Source organism: Entelurus aequoreus, linkage group LG07, assembly GCF_033978785.1.
Source record: "Entelurus aequoreus isolate RoL-2023_Sb linkage group LG07, RoL_Eaeq_v1.1, whole genome shotgun sequence".
In the NCBI taxonomy this organism is placed as follows: Eukaryota; Metazoa; Chordata; class Actinopteri; order Syngnathiformes; family Syngnathidae; genus Entelurus; species Entelurus aequoreus.
Window position 1 is genome coordinate 9037565 of NC_084737.1, and position 23251 is coordinate 9060815.

General features: G+C 37.7%; 1 protein-coding gene across 1 annotated transcript in view; it reads left to right on the forward strand.

Moving 5' to 3' along the window:
* Positions 1–23251, forward strand: part of plxna2 (plexin A2) — a 470104-nt gene that overhangs the window by 363786 nt on the left and 83067 nt on the right. Inside the window, exons 16-17 of the mRNA XM_062052547.1 lie at positions 11672–11839; positions 15644–15737. Of these exons, the coding sequence (XP_061908531.1) occupies positions 11672–11839; positions 15644–15737 (262 nt within the window). The remainder of the gene's footprint in view (positions 1–11671; positions 11840–15643; positions 15738–23251) is intronic.

The window sequence follows — 23251 nt, forward strand, 5'->3', positions numbered from 1 at the left end:
TATTAGCTTCAGATAATATATAGTGTAATTAGTTTAGTATATTTATAATAACAATCAATATAATAATTAGTATAATTAGTTTATCATTTGTATGTATTTTTAAAATAATTTTCATATTTTCCATGTTTTTTGTTCTTTTGTTGTATTTGTGTCCTTGTCCTTAAATCAGTCAATATTTCATAGCAAATTTGATTTTGACTATTTTTTGAAAAATTATTTAAAAAATCGTGTTATTAGAGTCAACAATGCAACTTTTTTTCTCTTGTTGCATTTGACCTATTTTCTCTTTTATTCCACATTTTAATGTTTTTAAAAAAAAAATGTTTTAGTATTTTTAGAATGATGTGCCGGTAGAACATGAGTTGCGGGATGCAAATGGCCCCCGGGCCACACTTTGGACACCCCTGGTTTAAACAGTATAAACACTTTGTAGGGCTGGCACATTTACCGTCATGGCAAAGACTACTTCCTGACTACTGCTATACAACGAGGACAAACTGAAATATAACAAGTACAGAAAATGTGTATTGTTAACAGTGGCGGGCCGTGCGTCTCCCACCTAGGCCTTCAGTGATGTCCCACTTCAATGATGACCTCTCAAAATAGCATCATTGATGTCACCACATGACCATTGCTGGAGAAATACTATAAAGAAATACATTTACTGGGCATTGAAGCACATCAACGGTGTAAAAAATGTTTTATTTTTTGGCGCATTTAAAAATCAATAAACCCGCATCAGCAATTACAAGTGATTGATTGATTGATTGAGACTTTTATGAGTAGATTGCACAGTACAGTACATATTCCGTACAATTGACCACTAAATGGTAACACCCCAATAAGTTTTTCAGCTTGTTTAAGTCGGGGTCCACGTTAATCAATTCATCTTATGCGGTACTGTCAACATTAAAATTGCAAAAAACATATTGAACGTGAAATAATAAAGAAATAAAATATTTGAACTCAGTTTGTGGCACCCATTGGACGCCGTATAAGCCAGTGGTACCGCTCGTAGTCGCTCGGTTTGAGTGGGAGTGGCGGGCATTTCCACATTTCATGGCCGACATGGTCTCACAAGATGTAGTTTCTCTTTAAATATCCTTCTTGCAAATATATATCTGCCACCTCATCAACGTTGTGTTCTCCTCCGTGGGTTAAAAAAAGGGAGCGCCGCTGATTTCTCCGCTGGCCGGGTGTGGCCACGGCGCAACACTTCCTGCTTCAGTAAATTGCAACTCGTGGTTGGATACTCGCTTTGGAGTGTCCAATCACAGTCTCGTTAACATCAGGCTACCTAGATAGGCTACCGTCAACAACTCCTGATCTGATTGGCTATGGCAGGCCTGGGCAATTAGTTTGACTCGGGGGGCCAAATTTAGAGGAAAAAATGTGTCTGGGGGCTGGCATATCTATTTTTAGGAACACTAATACAAAACCTCACAATAGTGTCGGATTGAATGCTAAAAACTTTATGACAGACCGCCTTAAAAAACGGAATGGAATTTTACATTTTTCTATGAAGGATAAAACACTGAATATTGACAAAATATGAACGTCACACCCCCTCTCGATCGACATATTTTACCGTCAAGTGAAACGCAACAAAACTGCAACAAACACAGCGAAATATGAACTTGAAGAGTAAAAAAAAAAAAAACCCCACCTACAATCCAAACTGGTATATATGATACATCACTAAGGTTTAGGACTTTGTTGTAAAAATCTCCTGATTAAAACACTCTATGGAAACGCTCCCCACCCACACTGCTTAGTACCTCGTCTGAGCTGCTATGACTTAGGTCAGTGGTCCCCAACCACCGGGCCGCGGCCCGATACCGGTCCGCGGACCGATTGGTACCGGGCCGCGCAAGAAATTTAATTTAATTTTTAATTTAAATTTTTTTAATTAAATCAACATAAAAAACACAATATATACAATATATATCAATATATATATACCGATTGGTACCGGGCCGCGCAAGAAATTTAATTTAAATTTTTTATTTTTATTTTATTTTATTTATATATATTTTTTTAAATTAAATCAACATAAAAAACACAATATATACAATATATATCAATATAGATATATATCAAACCCCCCCCCCCCCCCCCCCCCCCCCGGTCCCCAGCTACAAAAAGGTTGGGGACCACTGACTTAGGTGACCATAGTAACTAATTAGATGACCATAGTAACTAATTAGATCACCATAGTAACTAGTATATCATGCAAAAGTGCAGATTCCAGCCATTGAAATACTTAGTATAGTTGAAGACTTACAGTCATTAGGAAACATGAGTGCACATCATAATGGCAGCTACACTTTACATCAGGGGTGTCCAAACTTTTTCCACTGAGGGCCGCACACGGACAAATTAAAGCATGTGGGGGCCATTTTGATATTTTTCATTTTCAAACCATAACAAAATATATGGATTTTTTTATTTATTTTACCTTCAGGGGTCCCGGGGACCATAAAAGGTCTCAGTCATTAAAATGTTAAAAATAAGTCAGATTATTATTTTTTTATTTATTATTTAACGCTTACAGTAAATCTCTATATCAACTTCAAGTTGATATAAAGTAATACAAATTTAAAAAAAATATGTTTGATGGCTTTTCTGTCAAAAACAACTAGTAAAACTGAAATATGCAGTATTTAGTAATTAGAGCCCTAATAATGCAGGACACCATTGATTTTAATTCTTTCATATTTTTGAGTAATCACAGTGAAAAGATAAATAAAAAATCACTAAATATATTTGGGATCCAAAAGGTGCCCCACTCATAAAGTGATGCATTTTTATTAGGTTTTTCTTTTACTTTCAACACTTATGTCACGAGATCAACTTCAGATATATCTGTCCATTTTATGCTGGAACTACCGTATTTCCTTGAATTGGCGCAGGGAATATAGTATTCGCACGTCTAGAACTACTGCCGGGTCAAACTTGTTTCTCAAAATAATTAACACATGCTTGGCCTTATTGTCAGTTCATTATTGACGCCGGATCAAATTTGTTTCGCAAAATATTAATTTTATTATCGCATGTCTATAATTTTCGCCGGGTCAAACTCGTTGCGCAAGATATTTAGCATATGGCTAGAACTTCCACCGGGTCAAATTCGTTACGTCACGAGTGACGCTTTATCTGTCCTCATTTTCAAAATGGAGGAAGTTGCTTTCAGTAGTTTGCAATCGCACAAAGGAAAAAAGATAAAGAGCTATTCAGTAGGATTTAAGGTCCAAGCTATTGAATACCGGTACAGTATGCTAAAGAGAACAGTAAGCAGCTATGTTTTATTAATATACCGTAGCTGCGTGTGTCAAATACTGTATGAGTCATGAAATGACTCCCGCCTCCTGGTGGTAGAGGGCGCTGCCGCGCTAGTGATCCTTCTTGCGACTTCCGGTACTGCAGAAGAAGTGAACACACGCAGCAAGACATTTTTTTTTTTTCCTCTGCCTGAACTTTTAACATGGAGGATTACATACCGGTATCTAAAATAAAACAGTTTTTTAAACTGGACTTTCAATGGAAGCAGGAGGTAATAATTAAAGGAATATCTCCATCGAGACAGAGAGACTTTTAAAACGGAAGAAAGAAAATAAGGAAGACTTCTATAACCAAGTTATCGATGCTTTTGGTCAGAAGGAGCTGCAAATGGACTCCATTTATAAGTACAGGTAAGACCATAATAACGTTTTTTTTTATTAAATGTGCTTTTCATGATGGTATGCTTACATCACACTCAAAGCGCACGCCTAAATTTACCGCATTCCTTTTGGTAAACGCCGGAGTGAGAAGAGGGTTTTAAAATAATTACCGCATGCACGGCCATCCCGCCGGCTTCCGGTAAACGCCGGAGTGACAGGAGGGTTTTCAATTAATTAGCGCCCCTGCGGCTATTCAAGGAAATACGGTATTATTTTGTTTGTTTTATGCGCTTTTGTCAAAGAAAACTTTTATATGGCTACTACACAATATATGCAATATTTACCACATAAAACACTTTAAAGTGAAATATTTGAAGTAATTGGAGAATAATTCATTATAACATGGATTTTTTTGTCTTTTTTTTTTTTTTTTTGAGCAATGGCAAAAAAAAAGAAAAATGAAGAATGACAAAAGAAAAAAAAAAACAGCCTGCATGGCAGCTTTTGTGTCAACATTGCAACTTGTTCCCGTTAGATTTCACCTCAATCCACTTTTTTTTAATGTTCTTTTTTATTTTTACAATAGTATTTCCAGAATGTGTGGCGGGCCGCTAAACAATTAGCTGCGGGCCGCACTTTGGACACCCCTGCTTTACATCTTAAAGATCTAAAACAAATATTTGGGAATGTCCGGCGGGCCGGATTGAAAAGCTTAACTATCAACATGCCTCAATTTGCCCAGGTCTGGGCTATGGCAATGATCTATCAACTGTATGTGCCCGTTCACTTACAGTGCACGGACGCCCGCTCTGGGCAGATTTGTTACAGCGTGGCAACATAAGCTCGCTGAATTCTGATTGGATAAAAAGTCTAAGCTAAACATGAAGAAAATATGAATACTTTTACATATTTAGGGAAAATCAATTAAAAATGACTTTTATATTTAATTATGATGATGATTTGTGGTAGAGAAGGTCTTGCTTGACGGCACACCACTGACTAAAATAAATTGTTTTTTGGAAGCGCTTTTTTCACTCTTTGGATCCGAGTTAAGCCTAAATAATCTGCACTACAACATGCTTTGGCTAATAATAGCACAAACACTCCCGTGGACATCTTTATGTGTTCATTTTTAATTGAAACCCCGTCTTTCTTCTCCGCACACTCCTCTTTCCTTGGACTGGCTGCTCCCGCATGCCCTCCTCCTACGTGGCCGTCTATTCTGGGACATCCGCGCTGTAGTCTTGACTGCCGTACAGCGTGAGGTTGCTGGTTTTAACGAGGTATAGCGGGATAATTACTTGGCGTGTGAGGTGACTACTGGTAATGAGCTGGGAGAATTGAGGGTGGTCACATACACTTTTTTCTGCACATTTTTTTCTATATGGCTACTTTATACTACTTTTTTATCCATTGCTTCATTAGATACTGACCTTTTTTTCCTCATTTATGTCACTGTAAAGACGGTGTCAGGTTTAAGCACCGGACTATCTATTAAACAGATCAAGAAGCAAGGAATCAGGCAGAGACAGAGTTCAATTTAGCTCATGGGGAGGACGCATGGAGCTGCACACTCAGTTACAGTCTCACCCTACGCTCTGAGGAACAGCCCACGCGCTCCCCTATTTATTCAGTTTTGGAGTTCCCTAGTTACATGGCTGAGGCTGCTTCTAAAGGGAGGGGGTCACACATAACACATTATGCAAGCTGGTTGAGGTGCTGGTTCGTCCTTGGCTGTTAGCAAGACAGAAAACATCTGCGGCGAGGCCACCCCTCACACGCCGCGGAAGATAACAAGTTGTATGCCCTTGCACGGAGCAGAAAAAGTAAAGCTTGAGCACAATCGATAGTAACCTTTAAGCATAAGAGTTGTGTGACAACTTATATATATAATTATTCCAACAGTTTCAGTCAACTTTGAGAGTGTTTTGATGCATTTTTTTAATATACTTATCGTTGTGACGATCTGTCACATTCACGTCGGGTTGTTTCCTGTCAGCGCTCTTATTTCGGTTCCATTTCCTGCTCGGCTGCCTGAGTGCTGTTTCACCTCACCTGCCGCCGATTGGCAGCCTGGCCACACCTGTTGTCATTAAGCTGGCTGCTATTTACGCCTGCCTTGCCCTCCAGTCAGGGCTCGATGATTGTTTGCTGTGTCCGGTTATCCTGGTTTCCTTGTATCCTGTTTCCTGTTTCCTGGTTCCTGTTTTCCCTAAATTTATTTTTTTGGTATTAAAATCATGTTTACCTGCGATACGCCTGCCATGTCTGCATCTTGGGGTTCACCACAACAGGATAACAGGATCACACCTGCAGGCAAGGAAGCAGGGCGAAACTTTCTCACGGTGTGTAGCAACAGAGCGACCAGAGCGGCGTGTGCTGTGCCACTCGGGCGGGCAGTAGCCCTTGAGTACCCGGTAAAATAGTAAATTCCGGCGTCGCTAAGTGTCTACGTTAGCGTGGCTCGTTTCTAGCCTAGATCCAAGTTGCACTGCAGCCGGGCTAGGCTCGCCTTCAGCCGTGGCCCAGGTTAGCATGGGTCCGAAGCCAAGGAGAGCGGTTAGCCCCCCTGAGGACGACATGGAAGAAATTAAGAAATCTCTTGAGTTCTTGTCGGCTGAGATCGCAACAATTGCTGAACAGAAAAAGAAAATTGTGGATCTGATGGGTGACATTCAGTCACTCAAAAGACTGAACACGGAGAAAGACAAAGCTATAAAAGTTTTGGAATGTCGCGTGGCCGACTTGGAGCAGTACTCCCGCATGAACAACGTGATCGTCAGCGGACTGAAGACCAAACATCGGTCATACGCCAGTGTGGCAGCCCGGGAGAACGGTCCCGTAGGGCGGGAGGGAGTTCAATCGGAGTCGGAGGTGGAATCGCTGGAGCAGCAGGTGGTCAGCTTTTTGGGGAGCAGGAGGATCTCCGTGGACAGGAGCGACATTGAAGCCTGTCACACCCTGCCTACGAGAACCAAAGGAGCGACACCAGCGATCATCATTCGCTTCACCAACAGAAAGAACAAGATCGCGATCCTAAAACAGGGTCGCAAATTAAAAGGAACGGAGGTGTACATTAACGAACATCTCACCAAAAGGAATGGTGAGATCGCCAGGCGCGCACGAATCCTGAGGAAGCAAAGCAAAATTCAGTCTACATGGACTGCCAGCTGTAAAGTGTTTATCAAGCTGAATGGTACGACCCCAGAAGAGGAGAAAGTCATGGTCATCAACGACATCAGTGATTTGGACAAATTCGATATCTGAGGAACTATCTGCGGCGAGGTAGGACCCCACATGTGTCTACTCATGGACACTTTTCACACACATAATGACTGCCACTCATTGTTTCCCATTTTATTCGTTAGTTTTTTGCTGCAGTTGCAGATGTCATGCCTATGTACTAGTTGGGCGTTGTTATATATGTCTACCTGTACAGCTTTTTATGCCTCAAAGCAGGCCTAAACTACTGTGTTTCAGGGTCAATTGTAAAAAGCAATATAAGTCATCAATCGCTCTCTCTCTTCATCATGGTTTCATACAACCTTAAACTACCCGGCAAAGGCCTACTGATAGCTCACTTGAATATCTGTAGCTTAAGAAATAAAATCCCTGATTTATGTATGATAATGAAGTCTAATGATATACACATTATGGCAATATCTGAAACCCATCTTGACTCCTCTTTTGAGGATGTTGAATTAGCTGTAGACGGATACACAATTTTTAGGAATGATAGAACAAGATATGGTGGAGGTGTAGCTGTGTATGTGCAGAGTCACATTCCTGTGAAAGTAAGACATGATTTAATGTTGGCTGATATTGAGGCCCTGTGGATCCAGGTTCACCTGCCACAGACCAAACCCATACTGGTTGGGTGCTGCTATAGACCACCTAGTGCCGATATAAAATACCTGGATTTAATATGCAAGATGTTGGATAAATCTAGTGATGAGAACAGAGAGATATATTTTACTGGGGACACAAACATTGATTGGTCCGCTATGTGCCCGCTGAAAAAGAAACTTATTGCTGTAACTAATGCCTGTAACCTCACACAGACCATTACACTACCAACCAGATCAACTATAAATAGAAATGGGCTAAAGTCATCCAAATGCATTGACCACCTATTCACTAATGTTCCTGATAAATGCACTAAAACAGTATCAATAGCTCTTGGCTTTACGGACCACAACTTAATTGCAATAAGGAGGAAGACCAAGCTCTCCAAAGCTCCTAGTGTAACAATACATAAAAGGTCTTATAAATATTTTAATGAAGTAAAATTTATAGATGATGTGAAACATGTTAACTGGGAAACTGTGTGTCTTGAGGAGGATCCTGAAGCTGCTTTGAGCACATTCATGAAGTTATTTTTGCAGATTGCAGATAAGCATGCTCCTGTCAGGAAAACAACTGTCAAGGCAAATGGCGCCCCCTGGTTAGGGAATGAGCTCAAAGCACTTATGAAGCAACGTAACCAGGCTAAAAAGTTGGCGGACTCTTCTGGTCTACTTTCTGATGCGATGATCTATCGTAAATTAAGAAATCGTGTAACTAAAATAAATAGAGGTAATAAAAAGGTATATTATCAGACAAAGATCTATGACTTTAGACATGATGGTAAACAATTGTGGAAAATTTTAAATCAAATAATGGGAAGATCAGCATCATGTAAAACAAATTTGTATATAGAAGTTGATGGAGCTTACCTGACTAAGCCAATGGAAATTGCTACATATTTTAATAATTACTTCACAAACAAGGTGGAAAATCTGAGAGTGAATATGACGCCTTCTGATGGCTCCTCCTCATGCACATTAATTGAAAATCACATAATGAAGGGTAAAAACTGCTGGTTCGATTTTGTACCAGTTGGTAGTTCTGATATTGAGAAATTGTTGTTATCACTGCCATCTGATAAACCTGCCGGGACAGACATGTTAGATGGCAAATTGTTAAGAATTGCGGCATGCCATGTATCAACTCCGATTTGTCATATATTTAATAAATCATTAAGATATGGAGTCTGTCCTGGGGTTTGGAAGGAGGCCAAGGTCATCCCTCTACCCAAGGACAAAAATAAAGATTTTACTGGTAAAAACAGTAGACCAATAAGCATACTTCCTGTTCTTAGTAAATTGATGGAAAAAGTTGTTTTCAAACAAATTCAAGATTACTTTACCTACAACAAACTGATGTCGTGTTCCCAGCATGCTTATAGGCAAGGTCACTCAACATCTACTGCTCTAGCTCAGCTGACTGATGACTGGCTGTCACAAATGGATGTCAAGAAGATGGTTGGTACTGTCCTGATTGACTTTAGTGCAGCATTCGATGTCATAGATCACAACATAATGATCTCCAAACTGAGAAAATATGGTTTTAATAGTATGTCACTTTCTTGGATGTTGAGCTATCTATCAGGAAGATCACAGAGAGTGTGTTTTAATGGTAGCCTATCTGAACGCAAGTACAATTACTGCGGCGTGCCTCAAGGAAGCTGCTTAGGTCCTTTACTTTTTATTATTTTTACTAATGATCTTCCCTGTGTTACAACAAACACCAATATGGTTATGTATGCAGATGACACAACTCTATACAGTACTGCCTCTACCTTAAATGACCTACAAAATAACTTAAATCAGGACCTGGAGAGAGTGTCACTCTGGGTAAATGATAGTAAACTTGTTGTGAATATTGACAAAACAAAAAGCATTCTTTTTGGATCCAGGCATATGCTTGTTGATGACCCACAGCTTCATATTTCAATGTCAGACATACCTATTAAGCAGGTCAAAAAAGCAAAACTGCTTGGTGTGCTATTAGACAGTCAACTGTCATGGTCCGATCATATTGATGGTATTTCAATGAAAATGGGAAGAGGTCTAGCCATGGTCAGGAAGTGCTCCACCTTCTTGACATCCTCAACAATGGCTCAAGTGATACAGTCCTTGGTTTTCTGTCATCTTCATTACTGTCCTATAGTATGGTCCGCTACGACTAAGTCTGACCTGAACAAACTGCAACTTGTTCAGAACAGAGCGGCTAGACTGGTACTTAAATGTTCTTTGCGCACTAATATTTCATATATGCATTCACGCCTGTCCTGGTTGTCTGTTGAACAAAAGATGCATTGTAGTCTCCTAATGTTCTTTCGAACTATCATTTTAGATCAATCACCAGATTACTTTTACAAACAGTTTTTAAAATCAACTAACACACATATTCATGACACTAGGAATGCCAGCAATGGCTATTTGACACTTCCTGCTCCCAGGACCAATTCCCTCAAACATACAGTCATGTATAGATGTATATCATTCTGGAATGGGTTGCCACCTCACATTAATCTCTCACAAAGTAAATTGTCATTCAAGACAGCTTTAAATATACACCTTTTGCAGCTGCCCACATGACGTGAATTTTAATACTGGTTTTAACTAGCTTTTTATCTTATGTTGTATTTTTCCATTGTATAATGTCTGGTAATGCATGTATTCTTTGTATTTAAATTTTGTATGCTCCTATATGGACCCCAGGAAGACTAGCAGTCGCCTTGGCGTCAGCTAATGGGGATCCATTCAATAAACAATAAACAATAAACAATAAACAATAAACCACCAACAGATTATGACAATAGTTCTGAGTCTGGAAAGGCGCTGTAATTTATTGTTCTAATTTATACTTTTTTTTTATTTTAAATGATTTTAATTTTCATTTCATACCATTATTATGACTATTAATATGTGTTTTAGGTATACAATTTCATAAACAACTGGAGGAATATAATGTGGTTGTTTGCAACCATGCCTTCATAGTTTTATTTTTACATATATCATGTTATAAACTACATTTAAATTATGATAATATAAATATTATAGCAGATAACAAAATTATGTACTTTATTCTGTAAATATCAATAAAAATTATTTTATTTTATTTTTGTTTTTGTACAAATTTCAGATCCTATTTTTATTTTTTTATTTTTTGTCCTGTCCAGCTAATTCATATTTTTGATGTCGATGGTAGATGCCCATATATGCTGTACAGATTTATTTTCTAAATATCAATAAAAATTATTTTATTTTAGTTTTGTTTTTGTACAAATTTCAGATCCTATTTTCATTTATTTTTTTGTCCTGTCCAGCTAATTCATATTTTTGATGTAGATGGTAGATGCCCATATTTGCTGTACAGATTTATTCTGTAAATATCAATAACAATTATTTTATTTTATTTTTGTTTTTTTTACAAATTTCAGATCCTATTTTTATATTTTATTTTTTGTCCTGTCCAGCTAATTCATATTTTTGATGTAGATGGTAGATGCCCATATATGCTGTACAGATTTATTTTCTAAATATCAATAAAAATTATTTTATTTCAGTTTTGTTTTTGTACAAATTTCAGATCCTATTTTCATTTGTTATTTTTTTGTCCTGTCCAGCTAATTCATATTTTTGATGTCGATGGTAGATGCCCATATTTGCTGCACAGATTTATTCTGTAAATATCAATAACAATTATTTTATTTTCGTTTTGTTTTTGTACAAATTTCAGATCCTATTTTAATTTGTTATTTTTTGTCCTGTCCTACTAATTCATATTTTTGATGTAGATGGTAGATGCCTATATTTGCTGTACAGATTTCCTTTACAAAAGAGAAGTGTGGGATACTTATTTTGTTGTTTTGACTTGATTCTGTAAAATAAAAAATATGGGGAACCGGTACTATTGTACCGTTTTTGATTCATTAGTACCGCCATACTATACTAGTACCGCTATACTGTACAACCCTACTGGTTTGTGTGCTATTGTGTGCTGAGCTGTTGTGTAGCTGCAAGATCCTTGTACCCTACCATGTTACCAAATTACATTTTATAAATGATGATATAAATGATTGATATTCATTATTTTGATTCAATTGCATTGACCAAAGAGGTCTGAACAGCACAATTATGAAGCAAAGTGTCGTCGTCATGATCGTGTCTGTGTGCTTGCAGTCGAACCATGACAGAAATTGTCTGCTGCTCGGCGCCGTCCCTGTCCGGGATCGGCCCGGTCCGCACCAGCGTGAGCGTGGACCTGGCCCTAATCCGAGAGAGCCTCACCTTCGAGTACATCGACGACCCCACCGTGGTGCGCATCGACCCCGACTGGAGCATCGCCAGGTAAAGTCCCAAACACGGCCGACTGTTCGCATCCCTTCATTCCGGTTCCCATCGAGTCGCCGCCGGGAAGTTGTGCCGTTAGCGGGCGCCAGTCGATACCTTCCTCCTTCCACGGGTGGAGATGAGACGGAGCTCAGATAGATGCTCCGCTAATTAAAAGGAGAAAATCTATGTGTTCTCTCCTCAATGTAGTGAGAAATCACGCTAAAGTCCAGCGCTGTAATCTAATAGCATCCTTCTTTTCCTAAAGAGCATCTGAAGACCTCACCAGATAATAAAGGATAATAAGAAACAGATATAAGTGTGATATAAGAGAATTGATATATGATATAAGTGTGATATAAGAGAATTTATATATGATATAAGACAATTTATATATGATATAAGTGTGATGTAAGAGAATTTATATATGATATAAGAGAATTTATATATGATATAAGTGTGATGTAAGAGAATTTATATATGATATAAGTGTGATATAAGAGAATATGATATAAGTGTGATATAAGATAATTTATATATGATATAAGTGTGATGTAAGAGAATTTATATATGATATAAGTGTGATATAAGATATTGTATATACAAGTGTGATATAAGAGAATCTATATATGATATAACTGTGATATAAGATAATTTATATATGATATAAATGTGATATAAGAGAATATGATATAAGTGTGATATAAGATAATTTATATATGATATAAGTGTGATATAAGAGAATTTATATATGATATAAATGTGATATAAGAGAATATGATATAAGTGTGATATAAGAGAATTTTTATATGATATAACTGTGATATAAGAAAATTTATATATGATATAAATGTGATATAAGAGAATTTATATATGATATAAGTGTGATATAAGAGAATTTATTTATAAGTGTGAAATAAGAGAATTTATATATATGTGTGATATAAGATAATTTATATATGATATAAGTGTGATATAAGAGAATTTATATATGCTATGTGTGATATAAGAGAATGTATATATGATATAAGTGTGATATAATATAATTTATATATGATATAAGTGTGATATAAGAGAATTTATATATGATATAACTGTGATATAAGATAATTTATATATGATATAAATGTGATATAAGAGAATATGATATAAGTGTGATATAAGAGAATTTATATATGATATAAGTGTGATATAATATAATTTATATATGATATAAGTGTGATATAAGAGAATTTATATATGATATAAGTGTGATATAAGAGAATTTATATATGATATAAGTGTGATGTAAGAGAATTTATATATGATATAAGTGTGATGTAAGAGAATTTATATATGATATAAGTGTGATATAAGAGAATATGATATAAGTGTGATATAAGATAATTTATATATGATATAAGTGTGATGTAAGAGAATTTATATATGATATAAGTGTGATATAAGATATTGTATATACAAGTGTGATATAAGAGAATTTATATATGATATAACTGTGATATAAGATAATTTATATATGATATAAATGTGATATAAGAGAATATGATATAAGTGTGATATAAGATAATTTATATATGATATAAGTGTGATATAAGAGAATTTATATATGATATAAATGTGATATAAGAGAATATGATATAAGTGTGATATAAGAGAATTTTTATATGATATAACTGTGATATAAGAAAATTTATATATGATATAAATGTGATATAAGAGAATTTATATATGATATAAGTGTGATATAAGAGAATTTATTTATAAGTGTGAAATAAGATAATTTATATATGATATAAGTGTGATATAAGATAATTTATATATGATATAAGTGTGATATAAGAGAATTTATATATGATATAAGTGTGATATAAGAGAATGTATATATGATATAAGTGTGATATAATATAATTTATATATGATATAAGTGTGATATAAGAGAATTTATATATGCTATAACTGTGATATAAGATAATTTATATATGATATAAATGTGATATAAGAGAATATGATATAAGTGTGATATAAGAGAATTTATATATGATATAAGTGTGATATAATATAATTTATATATGATATAAGTGTGATATAAGAGAATTTATATATGATATAACTGTGATATAAGAGAATTTATATATGATATAAATGTGATATAAGAGAATATGATATAAGTGTGATATAAGAGAATTTTTATATGATATAACTGTGATATAAGAAAATTTCTATATGATATAAATGTGATATAAGAGAATTTATATATGATATAAGTGTGATATAAGAGAATTTATATATGATATAAGTGTGGTATAAGAGAATTTATATATGATATAAGTGTGATATAAGCGTTCAAACGTGCTAAACTTGCTTTTTTTCAGTTATGACTCGTTTATTTAAGGAAAAAACCTAAATGCGCACACCAAAGTATGACATGTTGATATCTTTATGTGCTAATAAATGCATTTTTTTCATAAGAAACTGGATATTAGTTTAAAAAAAAAAAAAAGGGGGGATTCAAAAAGTTCATACTTCTTCCCATTAAATGCCTTTTAGGAAACGTTTGATTTAATTGTATTTTCTTTTTTGACTGAAATAATGATATTGCCATTGCGCACAAGACTGTTGTCTGGAGATATAAGTAAGTACGTATGGAACCGACTATGACAAACTCAATAAACAACAACAATAAAATATGTTTTATTTGATATTTAACCGTGAACTCTGCTGTCCAGTTGTTAAACGGAATTTACTTACACTCATCTACAAGTATGCACTCATTTCAGTTTGTCGTGGGTGTGTCGCGGTAGTCCAGAAGTAGTCTTTGCCATTCAATTGAATGTACCAGTCTTGTCTTTTTGTTGCGCCCTACAAAGTGTTGTAGCTATTCCACACCAGCTGTTTGATCGTAACGCGCATCTTCGTTTTAGTCTCATTGACCAACTTTAGAGGTGTTGAAACTGCCATGTAAAACCGCTAATGCTAATCAGTAGCGTGTGTATGGCGTATCCAGTTTCAAAATTAAATCCTTGCTTTTGAGTGCTTTTTTCTTCCGGGTACACTTGCACTGGTGCAACCGGACTTGAGGAAAAGTGTCGAAATACGCTCCGGTTTGTTGTAATGTAACGTGAATCTTAGTTGTAGTTTTGGAGGTGTTGGAATTGACCGTGTAAAAATCGCTAACGCTAACATTCATCAACACACAAAAGTACCAAAAATCGGCGCTGTTGAGCACAGGTGTCGGTTCCGGTACCATCCCTATCGACAAGAGGATCGGACCAAGAATCCATCAAACAAAGCTTAATATGGTCAATAGCAGTAGTGATACCATCCATCCATCCATCCATTTTCTACCGCTTGTCCCGTTCGGGGTGGCGGGGGTGGTGGAGCCTATCTCAGCTGCATGGATAATAATAATAATAATATATTTTATTTGTAAAAAGCACTTTACATTGAGTAAACAACCTCAAAGTGCTGCAGTGTATAAAAATAAAAATAAAATAAAAAATAAATAAAAATAAAAATAAAAACTACAACAGCCAAATAGCTAAAACTAGTATGCATGTATCTAAAAAAGAAAGGCTTTTTTGAAAAGAAGGGTTTTTAAGCCTTTTTTAAACGCATCCACAGTCTGTGGTGCCCTCAGGTGGTCAGGGAGAGCGTTCCACAGACTGGGAGCAGAAAGCCCCGTCTCCCATTGTTCGTAACTTAGTCCTCGGAGGTTGGAGGAGGTTAGCCTGTCCGGATACTGTAATATGATGATATCACTATCAGGAACCTTGGTGTGATTATTGTGGTATCGACCTGTCGTCTGTTTTTGGCTTTCTTCAGTGGCCACACCCCCCTGATGGTGACCGGCACCAACCTGGACGTGGTTCAGGAGCCCAGGATCCGGATCAAGTACGCGGGGAAAGAGTCGGTCAACGTAAGTGTGGACATCCACACCATCATTTGCTGCTTTGTTTCAGCGTCCGTGTGGATGGTAGAGTCTGAGAGGCGTGTCGGGGGGCGTGTATGATGGGGGTCAACAGGGCCCCTAATGGAAGATTAAGTGCAGCAGGAAGTCGGTGGTCAGCATAAACGTGTAATCACCATCCCGGCGTTGGGGGAATCGCTACAAATTGCGTTTGAGCCGCCGTCCTGGGGCCACTTTTTTAATTAAGAGGATTGGCTGGATGGAGGAAGAGGAGGAGGAGGAAGAGGAGGAGGAGGAGAGGAGGAAGATGTGGCAAGATGAAGTGGTGCACACCTCCTGGCTGAAGAAGATACCAACCTTTTGGTATGTCAGTGGATGGTGGAGGGTGTGTCAGTGGATGGTGGAGGGTGTGTCAGTGGATGGTGGAGGGTGTGTCAGTGGATGGTGTGTCAGTGGATGGTGGAGGGTGTGTCAGTGGATGGTGGAGGGTGTGTCAGTGGATGGTGTGTCAGTGGATGGTGGAGGGTGTGTCAGTGGATGGTGGAGGGTGTGTCAGTGGATGGTGGAGGGTGTGTCAGTGGATGGCGGAGGGTGTGTCAGTGGATGGTGGAGGGTGTGTCAGTGGATGGCGGAGGGTGTGTCAGTGGATGGTTGAGGGTGTGTCAGTGGATGGTGGAGGGTGTGTCAGTGGATGGTGGAGGGTGTGTCAGTGGATGGCGGAGGGTGTGTCAGTGGATGGTGGAGGGTGTGTCAGTGGATGGCGGAGGGTGTGTCAGTGGATGGTTGAGGGTGTGTCAGTGGATGGTGGAGGGTGTGTCAGTGCATTCCTCCTATACTTGTAAGAAATGTACCTTATTTGTCACCATGGAGGCCAGGATTAGTGATTTAGAAGTAGCTAAAACACTGTGGATGGATGTTAGCCGCTTCAGTGTTATAACTTCACCTTTATCTTTACTTTTTACACCAAAATGCGTCCATTCTCCCTTTTCTGTCTACACACTGTGTCTGCTTGTAAGTACTCTGTGTGTGTGCGCTGCCCAACATGCTCCTCTGCTGGTAAAAACCAGCAATGTCCCCACGTGACGTCGTGCCTGTAATAAAAATTAATAAATATGGCGAACCGGTCCTTTTCAAACCGAGTATAGTACCGTTTTTCATTCATTAGTACCGCAATACGATACTAGTACCGGTATACCGTACAAGCCTAGTAGCATGTTAGACAGTAGTGCATGTACTATGACAAGATATTTACTAGTACGTACAGTACACTAAATAAACAGCAATAGATTGTGTTACTTCAATTAGAGCTCTACACAACATGAGCAATAAAAAGGAGGCTCTAAAGCCGACTTGTGACAGCTAGAAGTGTCCTGAAGTGTCCTCGCTGAGAACATCACAAGTCAACCAGGAGGGTAACCACGCACTTTTAGTGCCGCGTGAAGGCGGACTTAATTGCGAGCGTGTCTCTTTTATAAGCGTAAACACTTCCTGTGCCGCCTGCTTGAATGTGAAAGAAGCCGGGGGGGGGGCATAAGAAGGGGCGTCTTGTCTGAAATAATCACCTGTCTGCTGGCAAATTGCCTCCCCGCTAACACGCAGTGTGGAAATGCCTCTGTATGGTTTGTCATCATCTTTGGTTCCAGGTGCAGGGCTTAGTTGATGACGACCTGCGCACTGATACCAGGTTGTTATCGTGTCCTGTATCACTAATGCCAAGACTGAGGTCATAATGGTACACTCAGTGCTGCACTTTACATCTGCTCATTGATTATTGACGAGCGGCTCATTGAATCACAGACTGAGTCGCTTATCTTCTCTGCTAGTGCTCCAAAAGAAGTACTTTTTACATTTACACCAACATTTAAGGAACTTACTTACTTACCCGTGTGTGGCTTGTGTTTCCACCGCCTTCCACAGTTCAGGTAGTTCCTACAAATCAGGCCGATGGATTTCTACACAGTACCATGTCAACAAGCAGTTCTCTAGGCAGTGTTTTAGCTACTTCTAAATCACTAATCCTGGCCTCCTTGGCGACAAATAAAGTAAGTTTCTTACAAGTAGTATTATCACTGGAGGACGAGGAATAACTAAACATGCTTCACTACACACCGTAGGAGGATACAATAGCTCACCGGCGTGACGATGTAAACAAATGGGTGGATCTACACCTGATATCCACTGTAATGATACCAAGTACAGGAGCATATCTAGTCGATACTACTAGGATTACATCCATATTTTCACAAAATCTTTTTTTTGAATTTATATTATGTTTATAAAGTCAGTAAATACGTCCCTGGACACATGAGGACTTTGAATATGACCAATGTATGATCCTGTAACCACTTGGTATTGGATCGATACCTAATTTTTGGTATCATCCAAAACTAATGTCAAGTATCAAAGAAGAGAAGAATAAGTGATTATTACATTTTAACAGAAGTGTAGATAGAACATGTTACAACAGAAAATAAGCAGATATTAACAGTAAATGAACAAGTGGATTAATAATCTGTTTTTACAGTTTGTCCCTCATAATGTGTACAAAATAATAGGTAGATAAAAGACAGAATATGTTACTGTGGACTGCAATATGATGGCAGTCACACATAAGAGATATGTGTAGACTGAAATATGATGGCAGTCACACATAAGAGATACGTGTGGACTGCAATATGATGGCAGTCACACATAAGAGATACTTGTGGACTGCAATATGATGGCAGTCACACATAAGAGATGATGGCAGTCACACATAAGAGATACGTGTAAACTTAAATATGATGGCAGTCACACATAAGAGATACGTGTAGACTGCAATATGATGGCAGTCACACATAAGGGATACGTGTAGACTGCAATATGATGGCAGTCACACAAGAGATACGTGTAGACTGCAATATGATGGCAGTCACACATAAGAGATACGTGTGGACTGCAATATGATGGCAGTCACACATAAGAGATGATGGCAGTCACACATAAGAGATACGTGTAAACTTAAATATGATGGCAGTCACACATAAGAGATACGTGTAGACTGCAATATGATGGCAGTCACACATAAGAGATACGTGTGGACTGCAATATGATGGCAGTCACACATAAGAGATGATGGCAGTCACACATAAGAGATACGTGTAAACTTAAATATGATGGCAGTCACACATAAGAGATACGTGTAGACTGCAATATGATGGCAGTCACACATAAGAGATGATTGTGGACTGCAATATGATGGCAGTCACACATAAGAGATGATGGCAGTCACACATAAGAGATACGTGTAGACTGCAATATGATGGCAGTCACACATAAGAGATACGTGTAGACTGCAATATGATGGCAGTCACACATAAGAGATACTTGTGGACTGCAATATGATGGCAGTCACACATAAGAGATACGTGTAGACTGCAATATGATGGCAGTCACACATAAGAGATACGTGTGAACTGCAATATGATGGCAGTCACACATAAGAGATACGTGTAGACTGCAATATGATGGCAGTCACGCATAAGAGATACGTGTAGACTGCAATATGATGGCAGCCACACATAAGAGATACGTGTAGACTGCAATATGATGGCAGTCACACATAAGAGATACGTGTGGACTGCAATATGATGGCAGTCACACATAAGAGATACGTGTAGACTGCAATATAATGGCAGTCACACATAAGAGATACGTGTAGACTGAAATATGATGGCAGTCACACATAAGAGATACGTGTAGACTGCAATATGATGGCAGTCACGCATAAGAGATACGTGTAGACTGCAATATGATGGCAGTCACGCATAAGAGATACGTGTAGACTGCAATATGATGGCAGTCACACATAAGAGATACATATGGACTGCAATATGATGGCAGTCACACATAAGAGATACTTGTAGACTGCAATATGATGGCAGTCACACATAAGAGATATGTGTGGACTGCAATATGATGGCAGTCACACATAAGAGATACGTGTAGACTGCAATATGATGGCAGTCACACATAAGAGATGTTACTGCATAGACTAATTAGGAGTCTTTGTTTGTTTCCCTACTACTAAAAGACAAGTTGTCTAGTATGTTCAACATTTTATTTAAGGACTAAATGACAATAATAAACATATGTTTCGTGTACACTAACATTTGTTGTTGAAATAAAGACAATAATGACACTTTTTGTGGTGCCCTTTTATTTATAAATGTCTGGAAATACATGTTGGTACCGGTACCAACATAGACAAGCCTATTAAGGTGAGGTTCTAGTTTTTCAGGACTTGAATGACGAAGCAAATGTTAGTTTTCTCCTAATCGTCCTCGTTCGCTTCAGTCCTGACAGCCGTTGAAGTGTCAGAAATGTCGGCTGTCGGGTATTTTCCTGCTATCAGGGCCCAAAACGGCTGTTTTTTTTTTTTTTTCAGGGGGGGAAGTGACAGCAAGTAAATGGTGATGGCTAAATGGGCCATTTAGGGATTTGATAAGCAAATGTGCTGTTTGGCCGCAGGCTGGGACTATGAATGGGCTGTCAATCATCAGACTTTAGAAGCCCTGCATGCTGCATACTCTGCTACTCCTGCAGGGATGTCAGGGGCCACATGGCACTTATGGTGCCCTCTGAGGGCCACAAGACACTTATGGTGCCCTCTGAGGGTCACATGTGACAGTGAATATATTGTATATGATTGTATAGTCGCCTCGTATTGATGACATTTTCTCACATGCTTTGAAATTATAAGTCAAGGTGAGAAGCAGATACTGTACAACAAAAATAGCACATGCAGATATTTTGGTCAGGTACGATGTCAGCAAACAACAAAAATAATACATGCAGATATTTTGGTCAGGTACGATGTCAGCAAACAACAAAAATAGTACATGCAGATATTTTGGTCAGGTACGATAACAGCAAACAACAAAAATAGTACATGCAGATATTTTGGTCAGGTACGATGTCAGCAAACAACTAAATAGTACATGCAGATATTTTGGTCGGGTACGATATCAGCAAACAACTAAAATAGTACATGCAGATATTTTGGTCAGGTACGATGTCAGCAAACAACAAAAATAGTACATGCAGATATTTTGGTCAGGTACGATAACAGCAAACAACAAAAATAGTACATGCAGATATTTTGGTCAGGTACGATGTCAGCAAACAACTAAATAGTACATGCAGATATTTTGGTCGGGTACGATATCAGCAAACAACTAAAATAGTACATGCAGATATTTTGGTCAGGTACGATGTCAGCAAACAACAAAATAGTACATGCAGATATTTTGGTCGGGTATGATATCAGCCAACAACTAAAATAGTACATGCAGATATTTTGGTCGGGTACGATATCAGCAAACAACGAAAATAGTACATGCAGATATTTTGGTCGGGTACGATATCAGCAAACAACTAAAATAGTACATGCAGGTATTTTGGTCGGGTACGATATCAGCAAACAACTAAAATAGAACATGCAGATATTTTGGTCAGGTACGATATCAGCAAACAACTACAATAGTACATGCCGATATTTTGGTCGGGTACGATATCAGCAAACAACTAAAATAGTACATGCAGATATTTTGGTCGGGCACGATATCAGCAAACAACTAAAATAGAACATGCAGATATTTTGGTCGGGTACGATATCAGCAAACAACTAAAATAGTACATGCAGATATTTTGGTCGGGTACGATATCAGCAAACAACAAAAATAGTACATGCAGATATTTTAGTCGGGTACGATATCAGCAAACAACAAAAAATAGTACATGCAGATATTTTGGTCTGGTACGATATCAGCAAACAACTGAAATAGCACATGCAGATATTTTGGTCGGGTACGATATCAGCAAACAACTAAAATAGAACATGCAGATATTTTGGTCGGGTACGATATCAGCAAACAACTAAATAGTACATGCAGATATTTTGGTCGGGTACGATATCAGCAAACAACTAAAATAGTACATGCAGATATTTTGGTCGGGTACAATATCAGCAAACAACAAAAATAGTACATGCAGATATTTTGGTCGGGTACGATATCAGCAAACAACTAAAATAGTACATGCAGGTATTTTGGTCGGGTACGATATCAGCAAACAACTAAAATAGAACATGCAGATATTTTGGTCGGTTACGATATCAGCAAACAACTAAAATAGTACATGCAGATATTTTGGTCAGGTACGATATCAGCAAACAACTAAAATAGTACTTGAATATATTTTGGTCGGTTACGATATCAGCAAACAACTAAGATAGTACATGCAGATATTTTGGTTGGGTACGATATCAGCAAACAAGTAAAATAGTACATGCAGATATTTTGGTCAGGTACGATGTCAGCAAACAACAAAAATAATACATGCAGATATTTTGGTCAGGTACGATGTCAGCAAACAACTAAATAGTACATGCAGATATTTTGGTCGGGTACGATATCAGCAAACAACTAAAATAGTACATGCAGATATTTTGGTCGGGTACGATATCAGCAAACAACTAAAACAGTAGATGCAGATATTTTGGTCGGGTACGATATCAGCAAACAACTAAAAGAGTACATGCAGGTATTTTGGTCAAGTACGATATCAGCAAACAACAAAAATAGTACATGCAGATATTTTAGTCGGGTACGATATCAGCAAACAACTAAAATAGTTCATGCAGATATTTTGGTCGGGTACGATATCAGCAAACAACAAAAATAGTACATGCAGATATTTTCGTCGGGTACGATATCAGCAAACAACAAAAAATAGTACATGCAGATATTTTGGTCAGGTACGATATCAGCAAACAACTGAAATAGCACATGCAGATATTTTGGTCGGGTACGATATCAGCAAACAACTAAAATAGAACATGCAGATATTTTGGTCGGGTACGATATCAGCAAACAACAAAAATAATACATGCAGATATTTTGGTCAGGTACGATGTCAGCAAACAACTAAATAGTACATGCAGATATTTTGGTCGGGTACGATATCAGCAAACAACTAAAATTGTACATGCAGATATTTTGGTCGGGTACGATGTCAGCAAACAACAAAAATAATACATGCAGATATTTTGGTCAGGTACGATATCAGCAAACAACTAAAATAGTACATGCAGATATTTTGGTCAGGTACGATGTCAGCAAACAACAAAAATAATACATGCAGATATTTTGGTCAGGTACGATGTCAGCAAACAACTAAATAGTACATGCAGATATTTTGGTCGGGTACGATATCAGCAAACAACTAAAAGAGTACATGCAGGTATTTTGGTCAAGTACGATATCAGCAAACAACAAAAATAGTACATGCAGATATTTTAGTCGGGTACGATATCAGCAAACAACAAAAAATAGTACATGCAGATATTTTGGTCAGGTACGATATCAGCAAACAACTGAAATAGCACATGCAGATATTTTGGTCGGGTACGATATCAGCAAACAACTAAAATAGAACATGCAGATATTTTGGTCGGGTACGATATCAGCAAACAACAAAAATAA